The sequence below is a fragment of the Theropithecus gelada genome, chromosome 3, assembly GCF_003255815.1.
Source record: "Theropithecus gelada isolate Dixy chromosome 3, Tgel_1.0, whole genome shotgun sequence".
In the NCBI taxonomy this organism is placed as follows: domain Eukaryota; kingdom Metazoa; phylum Chordata; class Mammalia; order Primates; family Cercopithecidae; genus Theropithecus; species Theropithecus gelada.
Genome location: NC_037670.1, coordinates 131,947,375 through 131,963,362, shown reverse-complemented (window position 1 = coordinate 131,963,362; position 15,988 = coordinate 131,947,375). Strand labels below are relative to the sequence as shown.

The following is a 15,988-nucleotide window of genomic DNA, read 5'->3' as shown; positions in this document are numbered from 1 at the left end:
TACAATTACTTGGGGAATAGTAAACAAATGCTGAAAATGGATAATGATAGAATATAAAACATTCAAAAACACATTTAAGTTTGTTCTTTTTCTGAATGTATCACCAATAATCTGGATCACGTGTAACAGAAAAATAGAAAACACAGACTTTGAACATAACTGTAAGGAAGATTTTTTTTCTTTTTTTTTTTGAGATGGAGTCTCCCTCTGTCTGTCACCCAGGTTGTATTGTGGCGGTGCGATCTCGGCTCACTGTAGCCTCTGCCTCCCAGGTTCAAGCGATTCTCTGGCCCCAGTCTCCTGAGTGGCTGGGATTACAGGCACCTGCCACCATGTCTAGCTAATTGTTGTATCTTTAGTAGAGACAGGGTTTCACCATTTTAGCCAGGCTGGTCTCGAACTCCTGGACTCAAGTGATCTGTCTGCCTTGGCCTCCCAAACTGTTGGGATTACAGGTGTGAGCCACTGCGCCCAGCCAGGAAGTAACTTTTTTTTTTTTTTTTTTGAGACGAGTCTTGCTCTGTAGCCCAGGCTGGAGTGCAGTGGTGCAATCTTGGCTCACTGCAAGCTTCACCTCCCAGGTTCACACCATTCTCCTGCCTCAGTCTCCAGAGTAGCTGGGACTACAGGTGCCCGCCACCACGCCCAGCTAATTTTTTTATATTTTTAGTAGAGATGGGGTTTCACCATGTTATCTAGGATGGTCTCCATCTCCTGACCTCGTGATCTGCCAGCCTTGGCCTCCCAAAGTGCTGGGATTACAGGCGTGAGCCACCGCGCCCGGCCAGGAAGTTACTTTTAATCAAAAGTGTTAGAACTTCCACACTGGTTCCTTCCAAACACCGAGCACATTACTCTAGTGATGATGCTGTGCTCACAACACTAGGGTAATTCAATTCAGAGTTCTGACCATACCTCCCTATTTTGTACAGTATTCATAGAAAATGAAAAAGTCAGTGATCTTTAAAAAAAATACATTAACTGAAAAGTGAAAACAGAATGTACTGAGAAAAAAGATGGCACCACGGTGCTTACGTTAAAATGGATTCATTCAATATTCCCAAACGCAAATTAAACAGTTTTACATAATTATTTCCTTATAACAGTTTTCATGTTGGGAAAATAAATAATACTTTAATTACGAACTGTTTTATTTCAGTCTGAGATACTTAATTCTTGCAGTGCATGCCCACCGGTAACAAAATCTATTAATAACACGCCCAAACCATGGGACTTTAAAGTTACAATCAACTGCTGAGAGGCATAAAAGTAATATCATTAAACAGAGAGTATGAAAATTAGGTTTTAAAATTAAAAACAAAACCTGGTTACTATTCTCTAGGAAATATTTCAAATATATAATCATCTCCAGCTTGGCTATCAAATTTCCTATACTTAAGATATGGTAGATTGCAGTTAATTTTATCTTTTTAGGTAGCAGGTATTATTTATTAAGCTTTCAATCTTTGGAGGAGCTAGAAGTTTTGAAATGTACCAAATTTAATGTCATTAACCAATTGGAATTTTTAAGATAAGTTCTGAGTGCAATTCTATTCAGAATTTCCTGTTCTTTTTCATTTTGGATGGATGTTGGTATTTGTTCCACCACTTTTTTGCACCTGCATACTTGTTAACTTATAGATACCATGAGCCATACTTTCTTAGTATTGAAATAAATTTTATTTTAAAATGTTAAAAACATGATAAAACATGATTCCTTTAGGAAAAAATTCCCACTCTACCCATCCCCCTAATATGTATATAACAGTACTCAGAGCAGTATTTGTCAGTGTTTGCCTAGGATGATGAGGATGTCTGAACTACCAGGAGTTTTCTTTAAACTGCGTATTTCTGGGCCTACCCCAGATCTACCGAATCAGAATCTCTGAGGGTGGGGTCTATGACTGATTGTTAAAAAATGCTCCCAGGGATTGTTTTTATACTAAAATTTGGGAGCTACTAGTTTAAGGTACAAAATATGACCTGTGGTTTCACTGTGGGTCTAAAAGTATATATTAAAATTATTTGGGAAGTCTAGTCAAATGCCATAATGGTCTGTAAGGTAATCTATGATTGCTGACGTGCTTGACAGAGCATTAAATACCCTTTTTTCCTGCCTTGAAGTTATCTTTTCCATCATGTACATTAAATGTTGATGGAAACACATGTAAGGAGTCCCGAGTTCAAGAGCAATATCAACCCAGTCCCAGATGCATTTCAGTGGGGTTTCCTCATATCCAGCAAACATGGCCGGGTTTGCTAAGAGTCCTCTTGCAACCATCACACCTACAAATTAAAGCACACCATATTTGTCCATACATTAAGAACCCCTGGTTATTAGTTCAAGCTCAATTAAGCAAACAGAATTTTTTTTAAAAAGTATTATCACCAAGGTTTTGTGATGCCTTTATTACATTAGTATGTTTAATTCAATTACAAAAGAATTAATTTTGGTACCTTTTGTAAACCAGGAAAGTTTAAATGTACTTATAGAAATCTTTATTTTTTAAAGATTTTTACATTAAACAGTTAGTCTTTAGTTTTTCTTTAGGGTAAATCTAGACTGTCATAAATTGGGCTGCTTAAAGTTCAGTTTATCTATATTCTCCCATCTAGCAATCACAGGGCTTGGCATGCCAATAATTTAAGGAAATAATGAAACTGCACAGCAGTTCTGGGGTTCTTTTAGCTCTTATCATTCTCGAGTTCACTTACTCCCATTTCTAGGTGCTTTATTTTACTAGTAGGCTATCTAGAAAATTCTTCACTGGTCACTAGATATGATGGCGTCAGAAAAGTAACTGAATTAATTTATCCCAGTTAAGATAATCCATGTTTTTCCAGGTAGAAAACTTAACATCATTTTAATAAATTGCTTAGCTTAAAACAGTACAATGGGAAAATATGGCTTAATGTTAAACAAAACAAATGAAAATCAAATTAACATTACTTCCCCACTCTCATTTCTTCCCAATTAAAAGAACCCAAGTATTTATTTCTTACCATCTGTCCCAGTAATCTGCCACACATTTTCTGCTTCCTTTAAGCTTCTGATGTCTCCATTAGCAATCACAGGTATAGACATATTTTCCTTAATTATTTTAATGGAATCGTAGTGCACTGGCTGATGTCTTTCTTCAGCAGTTCTTCCATGGACTGTAATCCATGAAACTCCTGTTGCTTCAGCCTTTCGACAAAGATCTACCGTTCTTTTAAGGTCATCATGGATCCTACAATTTCAAAATTTTATTTATCTGTTCACAGCACACAAATCTTAATGCTAACATTAACTGACTAAAATGATATTTCATCTACTAAATTAGTTAGATTTGCTATATCATATTATTACTATATGTCATTATCAGCAAGGTTTTCTTCAGGGATCAGTTCCTACTCAAGACCTCAAATTTAGCTATTTCACTACTGACAACAAAGGACAAAAAAGTTTTATCTTAGACCTAGTGCTTCTATGCTTTGGCTTTGATAAATCAAAGAGCCATGAAAGTACTGTCACAGATGAATTTAAACCTTAATATTTGCTGTGCATGCCCCCATCGCCAAGTGGGAGAACATAATACTTTATCTTGAAATATGTTTTCAGGCTGGGCACGGTGGCTCACTCCTGTAATCCCAGCACTTTGAGAGGCTGAGGCAGGCGGATCACTTGAGGCCAGGAGCTCCAGACTGGCCTGGCCAACACGGGGAAACCTCGTCACTACTAAAAAATACAAAAATTAGCGAGGTGTGGTGACACACGCCTATAATCCCAACTACTTGAGAGGCTGAGGCATGAGAATTGCTTGAACCTGGGAGGCAGGGGTTGCAGTGAGCCAAGATCGTGCCATTACACTCCAGCCTGGGCAACAGGGTGAGACTCTGTCTTAAAAAAAGAAGTATGTTTTCAACCTGTCACGGAAAAACTGATTCCTGGTTTATTTTCTTTTCATTGTGAAATTTTAGTGCAAATATTTTTCCTGTTTTCTATACTTGGCACCAGTAATGTTTCTTAACATTAAATACTACATAGCTAAAGTTGAAAGTTTGGTGAGACTTACAATAAAGGGAGGCTTTAACTTTCGTTAAAAGTATAAGAGGAAGTTTTTCAGGACTATACATGAAAATTATGGTATATATTCTTTTACTAAATGTCTTATTTTCAACACTTCCATACACCAGCTACCAATTTATTTAGGATAGACACTCCTAACAGCATCAGACAAAAGGAATAATCTTTTATTTCCTAAGTAACGGATGATCGTATCAATAGATTGAAATATTGTCTTTACCTTATTTTAATAGAAACTGAAAATCCAGGGGTTTCCACTTGATTTCTTACTTGTTTCACCATATCTCGAACAAGCTCTGGCTTGTTTATTAAGCAAGCCCCATAACCTTCTGCCATTGCCCACCTTTGTAAAGCAAACATATGAACAAGTGAATTATAAATAACTGGAAGAGAAGACAAAATTCTGAAAGCAATGAAATATAAGTGCATCCATTTCTCTAGTGATCTAGAATAGAAGCAGATTTAAAAAATTCATAGGTTCAACATTTCTAAGTGGATCAATATGAGATTAGGAAAACATGTTCCCAGATCAAAAAGTACTCAGGAGAAATGGTTTTCATTGGCAAGTGAGAATATTAAGTTAAAAGTCATTCAACCAAAACAGGTTTAAATATTTCAAGTAATTAATTGCAATGACTTCAGATTTCAAAAATTCCAAATTTGATGTTTATTGTACATAACGAGGTTTTATTAGTCTCAATAGTAGAAAGATAGTTTTGGCCTACAGCATTCCAATACCACTAAACAGCTTATTTAACTCTCCTAATGAGTATACAAATATGTCTCATCTGATTTAGATTGCACTATACTTAACAACTTTGCTTTTATTCTGTGGACACATTTTCAATTACTGATAATCTACTACAGTGCCAGTACAGTAGAACTATTATTGTCAGGACAGGTGTGGTGGCTCAGGTCTGTAATCCCAGGACTTTGGGAGGCCGAAGCGGGTAGATCACCTGAGGTTGGGAGTTCGCGACCAGCCTGACCAACACAGAGAAACCCCCGTCTCTACCAAAAATACAAAATTAGCTGGGCATGGTGGCGCATGCCTGTAATCCCAGCTACTCGGGAGGCTGAGGCAGGAGAATTGCTTGAAACTCGGAGGCGGTGGTTGTGGTGAGCCCAGACGGCACCACTGCACTCCGATTTGGGAAACTCCGTCTTAAAAAAAAAAAAAGAAAGAAATATTATTGTCAAATTAAGTACATCCTATCAACACCCAGTTACTTAAACCCAACCAAATAACTGTGGTATAGAAAGAAAAGGTGATCATAATAAGGTATTTTTATAAGGAGAATTAATTAGGAGGAAATATATGGTGATTTCCTAAGTCAAACAATCTGTTTTCAGAGCAAGCATATCTGACATGACAGTAAAAATACATTTTAGGGATTGCCGTAAATATTAGATTCTCATATAACTCCTTATGGATGAGATTCAAGGCACAGCCACATAAAAATTCTATTGGTGAGGCGAGACAAAACACCTGTCTATACATCGTTTCAGTCATCAGAAAAGACCTTTGAATTTATGTTCCTAAATTATATTTCCCTATATTTTCTTCCTTCTTGTTTTGAGCCCTGGGGCTGTAACTCTATTTTCTTTTTAAGTTTTGGAAAACTAGAAAGATATTTTACCATGTTCACACATAGTTTTTTTTGTAATCTCTTGGAAAATTCTTCCAACTTCTTTGAGCTTTACCTCTGAGGGCAACCACAGTTAATGTCTATTCCATTCGCATAAGGACAGACTATACGAGCAGCATCAGATAAAAGTCTTGCGTCGTTAGCAGCAAACTGAACAATCAATGGGCAATCACCTGACAAAATGAATAGCTCAACGTTAAAATTCACAGGAAAAAACCCTGCACACACACACACACCCCCCCCAAACTTTAATGTTTGCACAGGATAAAAGAGCAATAACGATTTTTAGCCTAAGAAGCATCTGTCCAAATAATATAACATTAAACAATTTAAAATATTTTAAATTAAAAGCAATTTACACTCAGTAAAAAATTCAAACAGTACAAAATTTGATAAATGAAAACAATTCTAACACTTTTGACAAAATAGACCCTCTTCCCAAAGGTGAGAATTAGTTTACCTGCATTCCAGAACAATTTTTTTGTATACCTGTAAAATTTAAACAAGTGTGAACATTCTATAAATACCACTATGCCTACTGTTCCTTTCTTTCCTGATATATCTGGGAGATGTACTCAGTCCTATTTTCTTCTTTATAGTGGGATATTCCGCTGTATGGATGGACCATACAGTGTATTTTTAGACTGTTTCACATGCTCTGAGTATATTCATAGGGTAAATTCTTAGGAGTAGAATTGTTAATAGTCATTTAGCATACAACATTGTGATAGATATTACAGAATTATCATCCAAGAGTTTACCAATATATACATACACCAATATGGATAAAAGTTCTTGTTTCCTCACAACTTATCATACAGTGTATATCCAACATTTGAATATTCTAATTAGTGAGCTCTTTTCATATTCTTTGCATTTTTCTATATATAGTCATTCCTCTTATTTGTAATTTTTTTATAAAACAAAGAAATTAGTATTGCTATCTATCATGTGTTATAAATATTCTCCTCAGTTTTTTGTCTTTGAGCATATTTGTGCTCTTACATATAAAGGTTTAAATTTTTTTTTTTTTTTTGAGACAGCGTCTCTCTCTGTCACCCAGGCTGGAGTGCAGTGGCACAATCTCAGCTCACTGCAACCTCTGTGTCCCAGGTTCAAGTGATTCTCTGGCTCAGCCTCCCAAGTAGCTAGGAGTATAGGCGCCTGCCACCAAAGCCAGCCAATTTTTTAATTTTTAGTAGAGACAGGGTTTTGCCATGTTGGTCAGGCTGGTCTCGAACTCCTGACCTCAGGTGATCCACCCACCTTGGCCTCCCAAAGTGCTAAGATTACAAGAATGAGCCACCGCGTCTGGCCCAAAGGTTTAAATTTTAATACAGCCAAATGTATTAAAGCTTCCTATGTTTTAAAGAACATATTTTTCTTATCCTTGGGTCAGTGTTATGAACTCTTTTTAGATGTATTTCAGCATTTCTTTTGAGGAATACTTGTACGAAAATCATTGGATGTTTATAAAAATGCAGATTTCTTGGCATCATCCTAGTTGCATTGATTCAAGATTCCTATGGCAATCCACTGATTTATAGGATTATGATAGTTTAGGAGAATTTGCTTTATTCTTTAAGGAGATGTAAGGTGCTTTCTCTTTTGTAGCTCAAGAGAGTTACAGAATTTCAATTTAACAACCATTTATTGGTCTAATATATTTCCAACACTGTACTAGATGCTAAGGATACAAATCAAGCTATTTCTATAGCTACAGCCCTCAAGGAGGCCGAACCTAATGGGAGAAACAGGCATATAAAGAGGAAATCATAATGCAGTAGAATTAAGTGCAACATAAGAGGCTGTGCTTAGCAGGGAGGACGTGAGTAGAGGATGATAAAAAAAAAAAAAAGATTCATGGCTACAAATATTGAGAGCTGAATGAAGAAACATAAACTACAGTTTGCAAGAGAGAGAAAGGGGTCTGGTGTGAGAAGACAGGGTATGTTCAAGGACTTAAAATAACTTAGGAATTTTGAAGGATAAAGTCAGTGGGCGTAGGGAGAAACTGAAGGAAGATAAGGCTGCAGAAGATATATTTAGAGGTCAGATTATGAAAAACTGTATATTATCCTCAGGTGCTAAAATTTTAGTCTTTAAGCCAGTAGTTCTCAACCTTTAACAAGCTCAGAATTACCTGGAAAGCTTTTCAGAACACAGATTGCTGGACCACATATCCAGAATTTCTGATTTAGTATACCTGTAAATCTCCCTTTCTAACAAGTTTCCAGATAATACTAATGCTGCTGGTCTGGGGATCCCACCTTGTGAACAATGAGGAAAATTTACATTTTCAATAGGTCACTTGGAGGATAGTTTGGAATGGTACAAGACTAGAGGCAGTGTGACAGGCATCTACTCTAATAGCCCTAGTGAGAGGAGAGGGTTTCAAAGTGGCCTTACGCTTTGGTATATACACTGATAGTTTACAAGGCATTCAGTAATAACAGGTAAAAAAAATACTTATTAAAAACACTAAAGAACTAAAACTTTTTCACATAAAATCTCTAAATTGTGTTGTTTCTGATTAGACAAGATAGTTGAGTTTGTAAACAAATTTAAAAAGTTTTACAAAGTCAGTACACTCGGTTTCACATACCTTGGTTTGTGGTAAATTCACTGTCTCTGGCTTTTATAGATTTGACAAAATCAGCGGCAACTATCATTGGTGTATAACACAGATCACAACTGTATTTTCTTACTAGTGTCCTAAAAGCCAACCTGTGAGCATATAAAACCTTAATTATGCATTTAGAAACACCACAAACATATTTTAGTGCATTGTTAAATATTTATCAGAGAAAGTTCTACCTACGGGGAGATGGAGGATCTTTACTTTTCCCTACTATTCCTGCTAAGTATTACTAAAAACCCTGGATATTATATATAAAACAAACACAAGAAAATTTTGAAAGGTGAAGAAAAGATGGCCAGACAGGCTAGTGACCTCAGGACCTGAGGAATGACAGGGTGGTGAGTTCTCTGGATTTTATTTTTGTCTCAAATATCCTAGACTTGAAGAAGCTGGCCAACTGGAAACAACAATGGATGCAGAAAAAAAAACAGCCCCAACAAAAGCCTTCTCTAACCAAGGGACCAGGAAAATATTCTTTCTGACCTAGTAAGACAGAAATCTTTTAGACAGTTCTACTCCAGCCAAATACTGTAGAAAAAGCTATGGCTTTATCTCCATTAGCAAAGGCCAAGTGGGAATCCTAGACTTCTACCCTCTAAAGGCTGTTAACAAGGTGCTCCAACATTCTACTGAGATGATGTCCGAGAAGGCCAGGTAAGGATTTGAAACTTTCATCTCTGGTGGCCAGTGAGGTCACTCCCAGCCCAGTGGTATCAGTGGAGGCCACAAGGGGAGCCTGGACTTCCATGCCTGCCAGCAGTAATGAAGCACTCCTCTTCCTCACTGCTTGGTGTGGTTTCAGAGGAGGCATAGTGGAGAGCCAGGACTTTCATTATTGCCCAGCATATATGAGGCTACCCTCACCATGGGGAACTGTAACTCTCATCCCTGTCCAGCAGTAATGAGGAGCTCCTCACCCACCAGATGTCGAAGGAGGCCAAGTGAAGAACTTGGACTTCTATCAGATAGTAATGATCATTATTATTAATCACTCCCCTAATCATTCCCTGCTGGAGTGTTGTCAGAAAAAGCCAGTTAAAACAGAATGTTCAATAGTCAAAATCAATTAATCTAATCCATCATATTAACAGGCTAAATAATAAAAAGCACATGATCACGTAGATGCAGAAAAGGCATTTGACAAAATACCCATACATAGTAAAAAAAAAAAAAAAAAAAAGCTAACTCTCAGAAAACCAGAAGTAGAGGGAACCTTCCTCAGTTTCATAAAGTACATCCATAAAATTCCTACAGAACACTTTTGCCTTAGACAGGAACAAGGTAAGGAAGTCTGCTCTTATCACCCTTATTCAACACAGCACTGAAACTTTTAGTCAGTGCAAGAAGGCATGATAAAGAACAAAAGGCACATGATCAAAAGGAAGAAATCCAACTGTCCTTATTTGCAGATGACATGGTTGTTTATAGACTCTGAAGGAATTTACAAAAAAACTAGAACCAACAAGTGAGTTTAGCAAGTCTTCAGGATATAAGATCAACATACAAAAATCTATTTCTATGTCCTAGCAATAAACATGTGAACACCAAAAATTAAAAATTCTATTTACAAACATGCTCAAAACAAACCCATGTGTCTTATAAAACATGTACAGAACTTGTAACCTGAAAACTACACAAAACTGATGATAGAAATCAAAGAAAATCTCAATCAATGGAAAGACATATTGTGTTCATGGATTGGGAGACTCAACACAGTAAGAAAGTCAATTCTTCCCAAGTTGAGGTATAGGTTTCACACAGTTCTTATGAAAATTCCAGCAAGGTTTTTTGCAGAGATAGACAAGGTCATTCTAAAATTTATTTGTAAAGCAAGGGAACTAGAATAGCTAAAACAATTTTGAAAAAGTAAATAAATTGCGAAGAACCAGTCTACCTGATTTCAAGACATATTATAGAGCTATATAATAAAACTGTGGTATTGGCAGGGAAAAAGATACAAGATCAATGGAACAAAATAGAAAATGCTTATTTCTCATAAAGAAACAAATAATTAAATAGAGGAGAGATAGCCTTTCTTTTTTTTATTATTTTTTTTGAGATGGAGTTTTACTCTTGTTGCCCAGGCTGGAGTGCAGTGGCGCGATCTCAGCTCACTGCAACCTTCACCTCCCAGGCTCAAGCGATTTTCCTGTTTCAGCCTCCCAGCAGCTGGGACTATTGGCATGCACCACCATGCTGACTAATTTTTGTATTTAGTGGAGATGGAGTTTCACCATGTTGGACAGGCTGGTCTAGAACTCCTGACCTCAAATGATCTGCCCACCTCAGCCTCCCAAAGTGCTGGAATTAGGATTTGATGGCGTGAGCCACCGTGCCTGGCCCACAGCCTTTCAAAAATGGTGCTGGAGTAATTGGATACCCATAGGCAACCTAACCTAAGCCTCACACTTACATAAAAGTTAATGCAAAATTGATCGTGGACTTAAATGCAAAACATAAAACCATAAAACTTTTAGGGAAAAAAACTGAGGAGAAAATATTCAGGATCTGGAGCTACATAAAGGTTTCTTATGCTTGACATCAAAAGCACAATTTACAAAAGAAAAAATTGATAAGTTAGACTTCATTAAAATGAAACTTTTGTTCTGCAAAAGATCCTGTTAAGAGCATGAAAAGACAAGCCATATACAGGGAGGAAATATGTGCAAATCACATATCTGACAAAGCAGAATATATATCTAGAGTATATAAATAACTCTCAGCACTCAATAGAAAACAAGAAAACATGGATAAAAGCACTTGAATAGATACTTACACAAAGACAACATACAAATGGCCAATAAACACACAAAAAGATGTTCAGCATCATTAATCATTAGGGAAATGCAAATTAAAACTGCAATGAAATACCACTTTATACCCATTAGGATGATTATAATAATAAAAAAAACAAAACTCCCAGAATATAACAAGTGTTGATGAGGATGTGGAGAAATTAAAACTCTTGTTCACTGCTGCTGGTAAGGTAACATGGTGCAGCTGCTATGGAAAGCAGTATAGTAGCTGCTCAAAAAATTAAACATAGAATCACCATATGATCCAGCAATTCTACTTCTGGGTACATAGTCAAAAAAGAATTGAAAGCAGGGTTTCAGAGACCTGTTATGAACCATGGGTATTTGTATATGGGTATTTGTACACCCATAGTTCATGAAAGTATTGTTTGCGATAGCCAAAAGGTGGAAGTTATCTTGTGTTCTATTAATATATGAATGGATATCAACAGATGAATGGATAAACAAAATATACATAAAATGGAACATTATTCAGCCTTAAAAGGAACAATAGTCTGATATATGCTACAACATGAATGAACCTTGAGGATGTTATGCTGCATAAAATATTAGCAAAACCAGTTTTGAACAAATACGTATAAGACTTATATGAGGTACCTAGAGTAGTGAAATTCATAGAGGGAGAAAGTAGAATAATGGTTGCCAGGGGCTGCTGTAGGGAACAGTGGAATGGGGAGTTATAGTTTAATGTGTATAGAATTTCCATCTTCTAAGATGAAAAGAGTTTTAGAGATCAGATGCACAACAATGTGAATGTAATTAACACTACTGAACTGTATTCTTAAAAATGAGAGGTAAATTTTATGTTACGTATATTTTATAACAAACTTTTTTTAAAAAAAACTCAATAGTAAAAGAGCAAACAATCCAATTAGAAGATGAGCAAAAGATACCAAGAAATAGTTCTTCGAAAACTGAACACACCACTACCTCAGGACCCAGTAATTGCACTACTTGTCCCAAGACTTAAGTTCACATAAAAATCTACACATCAATACTTGTATCTATTTAATATACACTATATACTTATAGGTAGGAGTTACAACCACCACCATTTTTATAGATATAACAAGTGCAGCTCAGAGAGGTTGTTTACTCAGGATCACATATATACTAGGCAAGCGTTAGCATCATGACTCAATTCTAAATCATGATTCCAAAGGTAGGAGTTTGAAGTTCCCATACGCTGGTGGTCTTATAGTACTTTTAAAAAGTCAGAGCATAAAAGGGAAATTTCATCTTAGTTCATTAACCATTTAGCAACACTTACTTTGAATATCGAACCATTGGGGCACAGACTTTTACCAGCTGTCCAGAATGAAACATTTCTATGGGATCTTTTTTTCTTTCTTGATATATTGTGGTCTGCATGCAGTCACTCTTCATTAATACAGATTTGTTTCGAATCTGAAAAAGACAGTAAGCTTGTATAGAGAAAATATGCTTTCACTATATTAATTCCATTCTAACGATTTCAACTGCCAACAATGTATGTTTTTTATCAGGCTTGTGGGCTCAGAAATTTTTTTATTAATAGCTTCTTTTCACAGTATCCAATATGAAACTATAGAATGCTGCCTCTATTTGTAAGATAAATAGATGTGGAAAACTACCCAAGATAGTTGTGGAAAAACAAGATGTAGAAAACGATATTTTTCCCTAGTTTACCATGTTGTAAGTTTTCAGGTTATTTAAACATTTTTTACATGCTACTTTGTTGGGATTGGTGAGCCAAGAAATTTGGTTTATTTTATATATAATACTCGACTAGCATTTGGAAATATCTTGTTTTATTCAGGAAAGTTAAATGGCATTAATAGAGCAACTCTAAGTAGTCAGTGTTTCAAAAGATATCCTGGTGCTTTTATTGTAATTCTTGAATCCTGTTGTCTGCGAATCAGAAGATAAACAAACGTTAATTATTTTTAAAAATTTTAATGTGATATTATCTAGTGAAAATTTCAATTATAATTCTACAATTACATTCTAAATCACTTTTATACCCCAAGAGGTACAGGTACAAGTGATGAAATTATGGCGTTTATAAATGTTTTATATTTGCTATACTTAAAATCTTACCATTTCACAGTGTTGGTTACTTTTCATATTCCAGTTTTTGGCCTTAGTAATTTAGAAACAGGTATGTATGAAGGAAAAATGAAACAGAAAAAAATAAAAAAAAAAAAGAATCGGATATGGGCCAACTTTAGAACAGTCTAATTGCTCAAACTTTAGAGTCTTTAACCTTTAGGCAAAGAGTTGAAATTAAAAATAGCCAAGGTACTTAAGGATGTCAGGATCTTGCAAGAAACTGCTGGAAGCACCAATATTTAAGTAACAGAGGAAAAGGGGAGAGCAACAAAGACTGAAGATGAACTTTGGAGCTGGGAGGAATAAACCTAAAGAGTGATACTCAGAAACCAAGAGAGAGACCATTATGAAGGAAGGAGGGGATAGGTATCTTAAACATAAAAGTAAGGCAAAAATAAAGGGTGCAATGCCAACAAGGTTATTAGTTATTTTAGCAAGAATTATTTCATTTTTATCCACTCCTGCAGTCATAGTAAATGGCATACAGAAGAAGGCCTCAATATTTATTTGCTTAAAGAATAAATCAGTAGCTTTCAGGGGGCTGGGCTCACACCTGTAAACTCAGCATTTTGGGAGGCCAAGGCAGGAGTTCCAGACCAGCTCGGGCAATATAGTGAGATTCCCATCTCTAAAAAAATTATAAAAATTAGCTGGGCATAGCAGCAAGCACCTGTGGTTTCAGCTACTCTAGAAGCTTAGGCAGGAGGATCCCTTGAGCCCAGAAGGTTGAGGCTGCAGTGAGCCATGATCCTGCCACTGCACTCCAGCCTGGGTGACAGAGCTAGATCCCAACTCAACAAAAGAAAACAAAACCAAACAATCGGTAGCTTTCAACTTTAGTTGTATACTATAATGAACTGGGGAGCTTTTAAGAGTTAGGATGCCCAAGCCATACCCTAAACCAATTAAATCCAAATGTCTGGGCTCAGGATGCAGGCATCAGTGTTTTTATTAAAGCTCTTCAGGTGATTTCAATGTGCAGCTAAGCTTGGAATTACTGGAATAAGTAAATCCAAAGATTCCAAAGCACCTGGTACAATTGTTTGTTTAAATGGGTTCCTGCCTTACCTATTAGCTCCTTTTAGGATATGGATTGAGTCTTATGTCTGTAAACTCATGAGAGCATGCAGAGTAGAGGGGTCAAAACTTTCACTCTATGAGTGAATATTATTCACTGTTCTAAAATCTTCCACTGTGGGGAATAAAGTCAAGGAAGGAAAAATAATTCCTAATTCACAAGTAATGAACGAATCACTCCTATTCCCATCATGACTAAGATCTTACATACTAGGGAAAATCCTCTGAGACAAAGAGAGCATAATGCAGTGTAGCATAAGACTTGCTTACCTGAGGTGTTATGAGTATGAAATGCATTTAGATTTATAAAATACTTAGAACAGCGATAAGCACAGGATAAGCAGTAGCACCTTTTTGAAACAGAATGTAGAAAACCATGTAGCTCTGGAACTGGACAAAATTGGTTTCCTGGATACATACCTACTGTAGAAAATGAAAAAGTCATATTACAGTTTCTTTTTGCGAAGAAGCTTAAGACTTTCTTGCATACTTGTGGTTGATTGACCCTGTTAATTTATCAGTATTTATCTTAGAAGAAAGAAATCTAGGTCAAAAATGCGAACGTATTAGCTGAGAAGATACAATGGGAACCAACCTGATGCTCTTACAGCCTCAATACCGTTAGTTGAGATACAGACAATTTATCAGTTTGTAATTAAGAAAAAGTCTGACATGTGGCTGAAAGTGAGGAAGAGGTAGAAAAGGCAAAAGGTCAAAGGTCTCAGGGAAGGAAGGAGGGTAGAGACAGTGAGTTTTATTTGTCCTTTTATGGTTCAGTCTTCCTTCTTCATCGAGTCTCCCTAATTCTCTTCACTCCTCATCCCCAGCAATTTTTCTTCCCAAGCATTTCCTGCGGGCTTTTATTACCCCAGGAGTGCCAGTCAAGGGGTGGGACAGATACAGCTGTGTAGCAACTAACGACTGACTCTTGTGAGTGTGGAGGGCAAACCAAGCTCCCTGAAACCTCCGCTCTGCTCTCCTGCCTTACGCCGCACGGCCCCTGTTCTGAGGTTTAATACTTGCTTCACAGATAGGCGCTGCGGCCACGTTCCGGTGCCCACCTTCTCCTTGGCCCGGGCACGACGCCAGCCCAGGAGGCGCGGCCCAGAGCTGCTGCTAAAGACAGCGGAAAGCGCCGGCCGGACGGCCTTGGCTCCCTCGGTGCGCTGGGCGCAGAGCACTCGGACCCCGGACGCCCACTGCCTGAGTAACCACCCGGCTCCTAGCCAGGCTTAGCCCAGCTGCGGGATAAGTCAGTTCGCCAGGCCGGCCTAGAGCCATGGGCTGGTTGGTTCGGCGGCGCCGAGATTCTGCGTCACCACCTGGGCGGGGCCGTTCTGCCGCTGACGACATCAACCCGGCACCTGCCAACATGGAAGGTGGCGACGGCAGCGTCGTTGTGGCTGGCCTCGGGGCTCGAGGTTCTGGAGCTGCTGCAGCGACAGTCCGGGAACTTCTGCAGGACGGTAAGGAGACGGGGTCTGACCAGGTCGTGGGTTTGGGGGTCTGCGCTGCTCCGCACCTGGACAGCGAGGTGGATCCAACCCGTTGCTTTGCAGAAAGTTTTCCAGTCTGGACGTGACCACTCCCCTCCGCCCGGCCCCCTGGCTTGGGTACTGTTCTAGCCAACCTGTTTCCTCTGGGACTA

The 15,988-nt window shown here is 37.7% G+C and overlaps 2 protein-coding genes across 3 annotated transcripts in view; one reads left to right on the top strand and one right to left on the bottom strand.

Moving 5' to 3' along the window:
* Positions 1–1,657: 1,657 nt before the first annotated feature.
* DUS4L (dihydrouridine synthase 4 like) lies at positions 1,658–15,463 on the bottom strand. The gene is made up of 7 exons (XM_025381272.1): positions 15,402–15,463; positions 12,443–12,579; positions 8,321–8,442; positions 5,771–5,888; positions 4,287–4,409; positions 3,004–3,230; positions 1,658–2,286 (listed from the first exon to the last, which is right to left on the bottom strand). Exons 2-7 carry the CDS (start codon positions 12,556–12,558, stop codon positions 2,039–2,041), a joined length of 954 nt encoding a protein of 317 aa, XP_025237057.1. The 5' UTR covers positions 12,559–12,579; positions 15,402–15,463; the 3' UTR covers positions 1,658–2,038.
* Positions 14,942–15,988, top strand: part of COG5 (component of oligomeric golgi complex 5) — a 365,256-nt gene continuing 364,209 nt past the window's right edge. For both annotated transcript variants that reach the window (XM_025381265.1, XM_025381264.1), the window contains exon 1: positions 14,942–15,806. In XM_025381265.1, coding sequence (XP_025237050.1) covers positions 15,620–15,806 — 187 coding nt within the window. In that variant the 5' untranslated portion in view covers positions 14,942–15,619. The remainder of the gene's footprint in view (positions 15,807–15,988) is intronic.